Raw genomic sequence first — 13465 nt, forward strand, 5'->3', positions numbered from 1 at the left:
ATCATCAGTAAAATACTCCTTAAAAACCATGCATGCAATCAAAATTATAAACATTCACAAGATTCAGAATCAACCATATTTGAACTGATGGATACTCCATCCTAGGTGGGTGTGGTTATGGTTATACAGTTATGACTACCATCTTCAATTCTCCTGTGAATGCTCTGGTATTTTACTTTATTCCACTTGATTATGGCAATAAATAGATAGATAACCTTTATTGTCAATTTTTACTGTGGGCACATTGGCACACATTAAAAATGAAATTTTGTTGCTTGCTCTCAAAAGTGTACACTTACATAACACACATTTAAACATGCTATATACAACATATGTATAAACCAACACTCTTACATATAAATAACATATAAATATTAATCACTGTCCATCTTGAATACATAGTGGATGTATTTCAAATACTTTAATAGAGTCACAAGGGGATGAATTTAAACCACTAGTTTCTGATTATTTTTGTGATTATAACTGGCTGAAAGACTTGGGGCTAGTATGTGGATATATTTCAGTTCTCTCTTGGCCACATGGAAGAAACAACAAACTTCTTCTAAAGCAGGCGTGCCCAATCTTGGCAACTTTAAGATTTGTGGAGTTAAATTCTGGGACCATAACTCCTAGAATTTAAGACTTGTGGACTTCAACTCCCAAAATTCCCAGCCAATTCTGAGAGTTGAAGCCCATGAGTCTAAAAGATCCCAAGGTTGGACACCCCTGCTCAAATGCTTTCCTATTGCAAAAGTTAGAGATGAAATTGCCCAGTATCAAAACACAAGGGGGAGACACACTCCAAAGAAAATATCTAGTTGTAATGCACAATAGGATTCTGGATTAAAATTATTGTCACTCCTTGCTCAAAGTTGTTTTATTGTTGACATTTATGATGTTGAGGGTAATGTTTAGATCAGTGTTTTTCAGACTTGATAATTTTAAGATGTGTGGACTTCAAGTCCTAATTTCCCCAGCCAGTTAGTTTAGATTTATCATGGGTGCAGTATTTTAAATTATCTTTTTTATTCTATCTAAGCCCTTGAGAGTCTTTGAATGTAGCGGGATAGCAATGTGCTTAATAATAAATACAGGCAAAGTAATCCTTTTTTTAAAAAAAAAATCCACATACTTTATAATCCGAGTTCCATTCCTCAACCATAGTTCTCCCTTTCCCAACTAATTTTCACTAGAATCAAAGGAGTATTGTCATTTTTTTACAGTGTGGAAAGTACAAATAGAGGTGACTGTGCTCAGGTCCTATCTGAGATTTCATTACATGAAATGCAGCAGGAAATGCATTCTTTTCTTACTCAATGCATTTAGCCAGGTAAGGGATTGGGCACATATTTCCAATAATTTTGGGGATCCAGAGGCTGCCCACCTAGTCTTGTGAAGCATTAAGTATTTTAATTAATTAATTTAATTAATCCGTAAACATTCGTGTATCTACAATAAATTTTAAATTCCAAAACAATATACTGAGGATACTTTTTTAAAAAATTGGTGAAGAGTGACACCATCTTTCTAGCAAGTTAAACTTGTGACAATATTCTATTTTATAAAACCAAAGACATGGTGACTCAGCCTATTTGATTTGAAAAAGAAAGAATATCCAAAATCATACTGATAGTTAGCTGGATACCCATGGGTCTACCATGATTGTTTGCTTTTATATATACTGCAGGGCTCTTATAAACCAAATGTATCATCCAAGATGTAAATTTACTTTGTATTAAACATATTTAGGGAGAAGAGATTGAAGAGTATATTTTACTTAACTTAGTGGCCATGCTTATTTTCCCCTTGCCCTGTCTCTCACCTCTCCTAACACCTTTTTCAAAGCCCATATGGAACCATTGTTGTCCCAAAGTAGATGCACCCATGTGGAAAGAAATTTACAAGGATCGAGATTACGCATGCTGTCCTCAGGCTCTTAGGGAAAGGGTGGGAAATAAATTCCATAAATAATAAGAGAATTCATTGTATCTTCTTGTTCAGTACTGCAGTTCCTGTGTTTCCCCAAGAGGCTGGCTTCCTAGCAACTTAATTGGATTTCCGACCTCTGTAGCTTAATGAATTGGTAGCCTTTCTCCTCTCAGCTCCTAACGTAGTGCTCAGGGAAGCCAACCAGCCAACGGAAGGACTCCAGGGGAAAGATACCAACAGCTGTTGACAGTTAACAAGCAGTCACAAATAAAGCGAAAGTTGAGAGTTGGGGCTTTTTGTCATTGGTGATTTCCTTCTAGAAGCTCTGGGGAAATAGAACAGGTTGGGTGGGACTTTCAGGATAAAACCAAAGAGAATCTATACAGTACCTGCTGGAGATAGTGCTTGTTTGGAACTGCGTTATCTGAAACAGGTAGGAAGGAGAACTTCTGAATGTTGTATTTAAATACTCCTACTATAAACTTTTTCTTTCTTTATCCCTGGGTTGCATTTTTGAGGCTGAGGCTCCAAAAATGGTTTAATCAGAGCAAAAACAAGTGAATTGCATTGAATTAGTAATGTGGTCATTTGACAACCTGTAGACATTTGTCTCCCTGTTTTCTTGCATTGAAAGTGACAATTTGCGTGCAATTTTGAGAGGAGATGGGAGTCTTATTTGTTTTAGGGACTTCTGGTTGTGTAGCCTGCTTTGTCCTACAGTATTTGAGGAACCCAATGCATGAACGTATCTCCCAGGATTCATCTTTAGAAACTGTTCTCCTAACTTAACATGGTAAACAACAACTGTGTGCTCTTGATCAAAGCAGCAGAGAGGTTGGATGCTATGCTAATGAATTTCTGATGAGCAGGGTGTTTATTTGTTGGCATAAAAGGGAATAATTGCCTTTTTGGAGCATTTGTGAAAGCTGGCCATTAGCTTCTAATCCTTTTGCAGCATGCCATCACAACTGGAGGGTGCGATGGATACCTTAATCAGAGTCTTTCATCATTACTCTGCAAAAGAAGGTGACAAATACAAACTCAATAAAGGAGAACTCAAACAACTTCTCACCAGTGAACTTACTGATTTCCTTGCGGTAAGAACAAATTCTTCTTCAATATATTCTGTTGATTATTTACAATATTATAAATAAAAATTGGGGAGGAGGAATAGCTATTAGTTGATGCTTGAAAAACATTTGTCTTCTAGATAAGTAATCAGACATTTTCTGCAACAGTTTATACATTACAGACATGCAATCTTATGCCACTTCCAAGAGAATTAGCTCTTAAAACTATATAGCTTGGCATCTTGGTTTCATTATTATGAAAAGCACAATTATCATCTTTTTGATTTGGGAATGGGGAAATCATAGGTTGAGATCATGCTTGTGAAATGTGCTACCAGTTTGGATAAAGCTCAGTAACAAACTGGTGTTACTTAAGCCTAACGTTAAAACCTACCGTGAATTGGAAGTATTATAGAAAGAGTTGATGCTTAACACAATATTAATTAAATAAAAATATAGAAGAAAATAAAGTTTTAAGAAATTTCTTTAAAATGAATTAAAATACATAATTTCAGAACAAATATGAATACTATTAAGAGGATTGGAAAAATAAAGTATTTGCTAGGACTAAATGCCAATGCAGTAGATTCTAGGAGCAATATTGTCTTAAATGCATACTCCAAACTTGGAAATATATAATGCAAAAAATCCAATCCCAAATAGCCACCAATCTGTATTTCACTTACAAAGCTGATCAGAGTAAGATCTGTGAACATACTTTTAAAATTCAGATAGAAATAAACTGGATTTTATCAAGATCACCTACAATAGTCCAGCCATTTATTTCCAGGAGTACTGGCCAAAAACATTTGTGAATTCATATGCTGGCTATTCTTAGATCTCAAAAGTCCTTCGGGAGAAGGGCGGTATACAAATTAAATTAATAAATTAATTAATAAATTTATATAATTTAAATTATATAATTAAATTTATATAATTTATTAATTTAATTTAAATAACAAATAAATAAATAAAGAAATAAATAAATAAATAAATAAATAAATAAATAAATAAATAAATAAATAAATAAATAAATAAATAAATAATAAAAAGAGACAAAAAACAAGCTCCAGAGCCTATTCATAAGCTTCTTATTCTGGGGCGAATAGTTCAGGAATCTTATTGAAATGATCACTACTAAAGGCAGTTGGTTTCTCAGTGGAATTGATGAAATATCTCTGCTATGCTGATGTCTTTTATGTCATGTGCTTAAAAGAACTGTTACAATTTTTAAAAAAACAGATCAACTATACATGAGGCATTTCAAGCCTTGAAAAATGTAACAGTTCTTAAAATTCTTTATGAGATCTTAAAACTCTTGAAATCTTATGAAATTTTAATGGTCTTCTCCAAGAATGTCAAAATTGTGCAAGAACTCAACTGAGACGTCTGAAAAATTATGAGAACTCAATAACATCTCACTGGATTTTGGTGGATTCTAATGAGATTTTTGTTGATTTGGAGGCTTTTAAGCAATCATATAAAAGAATGTGGTGGCACCAATTCTGTAGTTGACATTACAAAAAGGCATAGTAATATTTAGTTATCACCAATTATACTTGGTGGATCCTCAGGAGGAACAAAGCAGGTGGCTGTAAACTTCACTGTTGCTAGAGATGGGTTTGAAGACAACTGGGTTGATTTTGTAAAGTAGTCACAAGATACAATTTTCAGGTGATTCAAGATCAATGTGGGAAAGTACAGCTCATAGACCTACGCCACATGTAGAGATTTAAGAAGATTGTTGTTTAGTCTGAAGGCTATTAGTTTAATAAATATTTATTTAAATGAAAACAATCTGGTTTCCTGAATTGTTTGCAGATAAACTATTCCAAACAGAAATGAACACTAAGATTAGTTAGCTGCAATTTTTTTTGAAGCCCCAATGATTCAATATTTTGATATTGATGAATTGATAATGCCTTGTATACCAATGCCAATTTTATTTATTTATTTAACATGAATAATTCAAAATTGACAATTAAATGTGTGTGTGTAGATAGATACCCGTGTTTTCCAAAAATAACACCAGGTCTTATATTAATTTTTGCTCCAAAAGACGCATTAAGACTTATTTTCTGCTTAGGTCTTAGTTTGGGGAAAATGCCGTACTAAATGCGTCTGGCTGGCTGACAATTTTAACTGGGGCTTATTTTTGGGGTGGGGCTTATATTACAAAAGTCCTCAAAAATTATGCTAGGACTTATTTTCCAGTTGGGTCTTATTTTTGGGGAAACACAGTAGATAGATAGATAGATAGATAGATAGATAGATAGATAGATAGATAGATAGATAGATAGATAGATAATAGATAGATAGATGATAGATAGATAGATAGATAGATAGATAGATAGATAGATAGATAGATAGATAGATAGCATTATTTATTAAATGAACTGTAGCAAAAGTGGCAGGTAATTGTTAGTTGTACTTTTCTTTCTATTTAACATTTTTCCATTTTAAATTCCTTTTACTGAGATAAACATCTCAGTAAAACATCTTCTGAGATGTTGAGGCATATGATATAAGTTGTTAAATATTTTTCTAACTGAGAGGTTAACGTATGCTGAGTCAGTGAAAATATTTAAATGATGCAATATCATCTTGGGCATCAATGACCCTTTGTTTGAAAGCTTCCTTGGCCTTTAGATCGGATTGGCCTGGGAATTGAATGAAGAATCCATATTGTGAAATAACATTTGAAAGTTGAGTAGCTGAAGCATAAGGTACAACTGCTCTTCAAAACACAACTTGGGTAATCTATGATTCACAAATTGATTGGAAAATGTAAAGGCTCTAAATATAATTTCCTATTTGTGCTAAACAAAGCGACTGCCAAGAAAAGCTCCCACTACAGCAGGGGTCCCCAACACCTAGTCCACGGCCCGGTGCTGTTTAGTAGCCAATTAGGAACCAGGCCACAGAAGTGGTGGGCGAGTGCATGCACCCGCGAAGCTGCATATGTGAAAGTGGCGCATGCATGTATGTGAAACCTTGCCCTCTCTCCCTACTACCACTGCCTCCACCCCCTGCCACTGCCAGTCCGCTGAGCTGGAAATGTTGCGGACGGCTGCACAATTCTGGGGAGAACACATTTCTGGGGAGAATGTGGTTTTTGCTGCTCTATTTGTTCCTAAGTAGTATTTTACCAACATTGTTCTACAGAGATGAAGAAGGAGACAAATGTCATCTGCAACAGGCATCTGTAGCCTATTTATTCTAAGAAAAAATTGTCATCTTAAAAATTTGCAGCCCTATGAAAGCAGAAAGAAGAATAAAAAAATCAATCATCACTTTTCTTGGATTGGATTTTTTTGTCCTGTGTAACAACTTACTAAGATATTTCCTGAGTGGGTGATTTCTCAGACTTTAAATTCAGGCTGAGGAGAATTTTTTAATTGGGGTTTTAATTGTGTACAGGGTTAATTTAATATTTTTTAATATGGTTTTAACTTTTGTATATTGGATTTTTTAATTCCCTGTAAACCGCCCTGAGTCCTCAGGGAAAGGGCGGTATACAAATGCAACTAAATAAATAAATAAATAAATAAATAAATTGGCTGCACAATTTTGTATGTCAGGCAAAAGTAACAAACTGTAGGCTATATTTAGGTTCAGGACAAGTCCACCTGCGCTGTGAGCTTCAATTTCCTTTCTTTGATCTTAATTAGATTATAAAGTTAGGTCATACCCTAGTGAGCAACTGCTCTTTGATATCTTTTAAAGTGTTTAAATATACAGGGTCCAATTATGACCAAAATGACCAGCTTTGGAAAATCAACCTTCTTCTCTAGACCTTTTTTTGTACAATGTTCTCCCAGAGAAGAGAGGTTGTTTAAAAAGAGTGGGGGAAATCAACAAAATCATTTATTTTAATCACATTTGTTTTTAAACCTGGATCCTATGTGCGTACCTGTGGGGATTTCATGAATCAAGCGGTGAAGGATGATGGGAATTTTATCCTTTCTTTTATGCGCTCAATGGCATCGATCACAATTGTCCCTTTACATTATGTGCTAAAAACAAAATCACAGTCCTGCATGGTGGGCAACATTTTGGACACCAGAACCCCAGTTAAAGTTTTACAGAAGAAGAAAGAGCGACTGCAGTGAGAAAGCTGATGACACAAAACGTACAGGGCTGCATCATCTTAGAGGTGGAGCCAGGATTTAATTAATTTAACTGAATGACAGAAGTAGTAGAAACATTTTATTTGTTTGTTTGTTTGTTTGTTATATTTCTTAATAGAGTGCGACTCTGGGTGGTGTACAATATAATCAGTAAAATTAAATATTAAAATCAGAATAATTTAGGATTAAAAAAATTGAAATTATACAACATTATAAAAATTTCAAAAGATGAAGAATTCCAAAATGGTGAATTAAAAGTTGTTAGTATGGTGGGGGGAGGTTTCTCATGGGGCCAGTCTGCCCACCCCCTGGTGTGTGAGTCCCTGTGTCCTTCACGCAAGGCTACACAGCCAAGTTTTGGGCCCTTTGCAGAAGACCAAAAGATTGGGGAGCTTTGCTCACCTCTTGACAATAAATTGTTGGAAAGATTAAAAATAGAATGTATGCATATTAAAACTGGGGACATCTACTGAGACAAACACAGGCTGCAGACACTGTTATGACAATGGTAAATGTCACTGTTCATATAAAAATTCCCTATGGCTTATAGAGAAAAGCATATACATAGCCTCAAGGAACTAAAAAGAAATCTCTAATGCAACTCCCAGGCCTCAAACAATTTTGCATGCTTTTTTTGCTTTCATAGTGTCAAAAGGATCCCCAGCTGGTTGATAAGATCATGCATGATCTTGATATTAACAGAGATAATGAAGTGGATTTTAATGAATTTGTGGTTCTGGTTGCTGCTTTGACTGTTGCGTGCAATGATTTCTTTGAGGAGCAAATGAGGAAAAAAGGAGATTAGAAATGGTAAGTAACACAAAGTTTTATAGCTATCCTGTGTAGTTGATTAATAATTAACTTAAATAGACTGTCTGGAATATTATGGAATTATTTAGGTATATCAAAGTCCCTCTCAATTGAATATCCATTCAAACCACAAATCCCATAGTTAGAAGAGTTAAAAAATAAAATGTTATTAAAGGCATTGTATTGAGATAAATATCTTACTTTATAATCAGACCTTTACCATACATAAAATGAAAATAGTTGAAGTTTCACTCCACATCTGGCAATGGAGGCATCTAGAACAGGAATTTGTATTCTATCCTTCAGAGGTCAGAAATTATATAAACCAGCGCAGAAAAATGGGGCAAACGAACTGGGGATTTACAACAAACTAGATTCTAATTTAAATAAAGATCCATGGATGTGTCTTCTTGTTTCCCTTTCTTCTCTGCAACTTACCATAGTTTAAGTGACCACTATTTAAAGTCTTTGCTTCTGGCTTCTACAGAATTTCTCAGAAAACATCCCCATAATTAGTGAGCCCTCAGGGTTATAACCGATAGGCATCTCTGTAGGCTTCTAACCTGCCAGAAGGTGAGCATTCAGCTCATACGAGAACAGCACAAGAAAAATCACAGATGCTTACAATCTTCAAATGAGCATTAACGAGAATTTCCTGCCCTGTCCTAATTGGGAAGTTATGCCTATGTACTCTGTACATGTTCCTTGCCACAGCTTTTTAGATGCTGGGGGCAACAGAGACAGATGGTCTTTTCATATCCATCTTCTCCAAGCCCTGTAGAGTCCTTAAGCCTTTGCTTGGGGGAGTGGGGGGGGGCATTGATAGGAAGTAGGAAGAATCTATCCTGGACAAATCCTCCCTCCCAGAAAGGGATTGATTAAAGGGATTGATTTTAAATGGAAATACATACTATCAATCCCAGTAGATGGTTTGGGGAATGACCAAGAGGACCAGATTGGAGGCCCACATTCCAACTTTGGCCTGAAGAATTAGGGCTTGATGGGCATGGTCAGGACAGTCTGATGGCACTGTGCCAACTTTTACCCAGTTGGACAGAGGATCCATTCAAGAAGAGGATGCTTTCAGAGAGTAAATGAAATACCAACACTGTTTAAATTAAAACTATTCTCATTGCATAATAATCAAATAACATAAAAACAGTAGCACCAGCAATTAATATATAAACAATTATTTGAAAAATACATGAAAAAGTAGGAAAAGAAGCTAGGAATAGATTCTACTACTAAACTGTTGGCCTAATAGGTTGACTTTTATTTATTGCACAAATATTTGGAGGGGTATGGGTGTGTGGATGGCACGCTGTGGGGGCCATCTTTCACATCTTGTATGCTATAATAGAGAAAAATGTTTCCAACCACAATTAAATTTGTGTCACTAATTATGATAGGCAGGAAAGAATTTAAGGCTTGAGTAGACCTACAGAAAAGCAAATTATCAGTTATTTTCTTTCTGGGCTCCTGAGAACACCATAAATGGAAATAAATCACGTAACTTGATAATTAATTGGCAATCAGAGCAGACTTTTCAACTCAAAATTAACCCAACACACTTTAACCCCTAAATCAGAATGTCCACCATGAAAAAATTAAATGCAGGTATTAACAATCCCTGACCCTCATAATATTCAAAACCTGTTTCCCAAGGCAGCTGTTTCAGGCTGCCTAATGCTGAGCAGTTGAACAGAGAGGTTGTGGGGACAGAAGAGAGATTTATGAATCTGCCAGCTGGAAAATTTTATTTTCCAAATAGCAAAATGACAGCTATTCTTCTTGTTCTCCGTGGTGAAGAAAACAAATTGGGAGAGAAAGATTTGGATGGGAACAATATCCAGCCTGTATTATATAATGTGCCAATCAGGTTTAGAAATTTTCTAGAACTTAAGACTTCTGTTTGTTTGTTCTCTCCCTTCACCCTCAAACACCCCCCCCCCACTTTCCAGTTGTAATGGGACAAAAATAATTCCATAGGAAACCTGGCCCCATGCCATTTAGGGCTTTAAAGGTCATAACCGACACCTTGAATTGGAGTCAGAAGCAGACTGGCATCCAACGCTGCTCCCGCAGCAGAGTTGTCACATGTATTATTCTTGGAGTGCACATAACAGCCCACGCGGATGCATTCTGTACCAGCTGAAGCTTCTGGATATCCCCATGTGGATTGCATCCTAATAGTCAAAATGGGAATTGACCAGGAATGTGTGACTGAGCCTCCCTATCCAAGAAAAAGCATAACTGGTGCACAGCATGAAGTTGAGCAAAGGCTTCCTGGCTACGGCCACTATCTGCTCTTCAAGCAGAAGCCATGAATCCAAGAGGAACCCCAGATTACACACTGGGTTTGTCTTGGGTCGTGCGACCCATCCGAGACCAAACTGAGGGACCCACTAACAGCCACCCTATCTTATCAGGTTCAGGTGAAGTTGATTGCTGCCCATCAGGAGCCCACAGTCTCTAGGCACTGAAAAAGAAGGTCCATGGCATCACTCACTTCACCTACAATGGAGATATATAGCTGGGTATCCTCCACATACTGGGGATACCTCATATCATGGTGATAGATAATCTCACACAGAGATTTCATGTAGATGTTAAAAAGGAGTGGCGAAAGCACTGCACCCTTTAGCACTCAACAAAGCAAGTACTATGAGCTGGACCAATCACTCTCTATTAACACTGATTGGGACCGGCCTGGGAGGAAGGAGTTGAACTGGCAGAGAACTGTGCCACCCACCGCCAACTCCCTAAGTCAGCCCAAAAGGTATTGAATAGTGCCAAGTATATGTATACCTGTATGTCTGTGTGTACACACAAACACAGACACAGACACAGACACAGAGACACACAGAGACACACAGACACACACATATGTACATATACATACATACATATGTGTGTGTGTGTGTGTGAATGTAAAGGTTCCCCCGCACATGCATGCTAGTCGTTTCCAACTCTAGGGGCTGGTGCTCATCTCCGTTTCAAAGCCGAAGAGCCAGCACTTGTCCGAGGACGTCTCCGTGGTCATGTGGCTGGCATGACTAGACGCCAAAGGTGCACGGAACACTGTTACCTTCCCACCGCAGTGGTCCCTATTTTTCTACTTGCATTTTTACGTGCTTTCGAACTGCTAGGTTGGCAGAAGCTGGGACGAGTAACAGGCGCTCAACTCTGTTACGCGGCACTCGGCATTCGACCCGCCAAACTGCCAATCATTTGATCAACAAGCTCAGTGTCCTAATCCATTGAGCCACTACTTGGCACTATTCGATATATATTCATATATATAACAGAGTGAGTGCCTGTTACTCGTCCCAGCTTCTGCCAACCTAGCAGTTCGAAAGCACGTAAAAAATGCAAGTTGAAAAATAGGGACCAATACGGTGGGAAGGTAACCGCGTTCCGTGCGCCTTTGGTGTCTAGTCATGCCATACACACACACACACACACACACACACACACACACACCCCTTTAGCATTTTGTTGTTGTTTTGGTGCTTTTTGGTTATTCTTGACTCCTGGCAACTACTTGGACAAGTCTGGGTAGTTTCTTAAGATTTTCAGAAATGGTTTGCTATTGCCTACTTCCTCGAGCTGAGGTAATGTGACTGGCCCAAAGTCATCCAGCTAGAACTCATGTTTTTCTGGTTTGTAATGAGGCACCTTAAATCAGCCGTCCCCAACCTTTCCAGCTCTTTGGATTGGTGGCCGCAGCAGTGGTAGCGGGGGGGGGGGCAGAGGGGATGCCTTTGAGCATGCCGCTTGCACAAATGCAGCTTTGTGCGCTCGTGCATTCGCCCATCGCTTGCGTGGCCCGGTTCCCAAGGGGCTGCGGCCAAGCCCCCTACCATAGATCAGGGCTTGGGGACCCCTGCCTTAAATCACTACACCAAACTGATTATCATCTTCAGTTTAAAGACTTTTAAAATTCTCTTAATGATACCTGTATTTGTATCTATAACCTAATCTATTTTTCAATGCAATCATTTTTTTGCTTCCACTTTTAAGCACATGGCAATTTTAAAATGAATAACTTTCATCTCCTAAGGTTGATTACTTCATATTTCTCATATTTCTCTGCACTGCAGGCAAAAATTACCTTTCGGACGTGATGGGAGAGAATAACTTCAGCTGAAATAGATTTCATCTCTTCTGTTCCCACATTTCCCTTGGTACTGATGTATGGCATTCCCTCCTCTTCTAATAGTATATGTTTTTCCCAACAATATTGTCATTTTTTTCCTTTTATATCAGTGCATGTAAACAGCTTATTAATAAGTGAAGTGCATTTGGTAAGTCTGTCAATTTAGCATCTGTGAACACAAGTGGGGATGTAAATACAGTTATTATATGTATTGGAGTTATTTCCGTATTAGATTTGATATTGTTGCATGCCACCTTGTCACCTTGATAAACAGGACTGGATCCTAGAGAAAGATGGAATAGAAGCTCAGAGCCCCATATAACTGAATGAAAGGGTTTTTTGGGAGGGTGGGAGTAGTGGTTTCTTCTTGAGTTTAAGCACACCATTTTGTGTTTAATTTGTGGCTATAGTGGGATTACACAGCCTTTCCACAGTTGAGGCATTGTGCAGCATGTGGTAAGATGGCTAACAGAGAAATTTTGCTGTTTAATAATACATCATAGCTTAAGTATAGTACCAGCAAAGAGCAACCTTTTCCCCAGAGGCTGCCAGCAGACTTTAAAGATATGAGGAAAATTCAGCAGCTGATCAGCTCTTCTCTCTGGTGAAAATTTATAGTATAAATTTTGTCTACTAAAGTTTTTCTAGTTGGTGGCACTTGAAAAATGGCAGCCATAGAAGATGTAATCTGTCCCGAAATATCAATGCACTGGACAGGACTTTGGAGAAAAACTGCCCTGTCGTTCTGACTCCCGAGGACCGCCCTAGCAGCCCTCCTTTTGCTGCTGCTTGCCTGTTTGTTTGGCAGGAGCGCGTCCTTTTAAGCCAAACCCTGGGATGCAGCCACCTAACCTTCCTACATTCTGGAAATCTATTTTTGTTTTATTTTATTTTATTTACTTATTTATTTATATCCCACCTTTATTATGCTTAAGGAATCCCGTATGTGGCCACAGGCTTTGCTGAGAATAAAGATGATGCTGGTAATTACTCTGTAACATATTTCCCATTCATTTATTTTGAATTAAGGGAATCTTTTAAATAGTAAAAGTCATGAATGACAGGAATAATGATGTACACCAACCAGCACTCACTCTTGGGACACAATGATGCCCGTTAGCATCAGATAAGCTACCTGTAATTTAATCCAATGCCAACGAAAGCATTCCTTACTTCATCTGACTAAGATAGAATCCGCTAATAGGCTTAGCCTTAGTGGGGCTTTAGGGAGTGAAAGAGGAATATGTCTGTAAAACTATGACACTACTCTGGTTTCTTATAGACACCTGTGGACTAGCATTCATAGTACCCTCCCAGTGACCTCTGGCTGAAACCCCAATTTCTTTTCTTGAGAAACTTCCTTACAG

General features: G+C 37.6%; 1 protein-coding gene across 1 annotated transcript; it reads left to right on the forward strand.

Annotated features, from left to right (window-relative positions):
• Positions 1-2885: 2885 nt before the first annotated feature.
• Positions 2886-7934, forward strand: S100Z (S100 calcium binding protein Z; the record flags this gene model as incomplete). The annotated part of the gene is made up of 2 exons (XM_083351969.1): positions 2886-3026; positions 7776-7934. 2 exons carry the CDS (start codon positions 2886-2888, stop codon positions 7932-7934), a joined length of 300 nt encoding a protein of 99 aa, XP_083208095.1.
• Positions 7935-13465: the final 5531 nt, after the last annotated feature.

This window comes from Vipera ursinii, assembly GCF_947247035.1.
Source record: "Vipera ursinii genome assembly, chromosome: 2".
Taxonomy (NCBI): Eukaryota; Metazoa; Chordata; class Lepidosauria; order Squamata; family Viperidae; genus Vipera; species Vipera ursinii.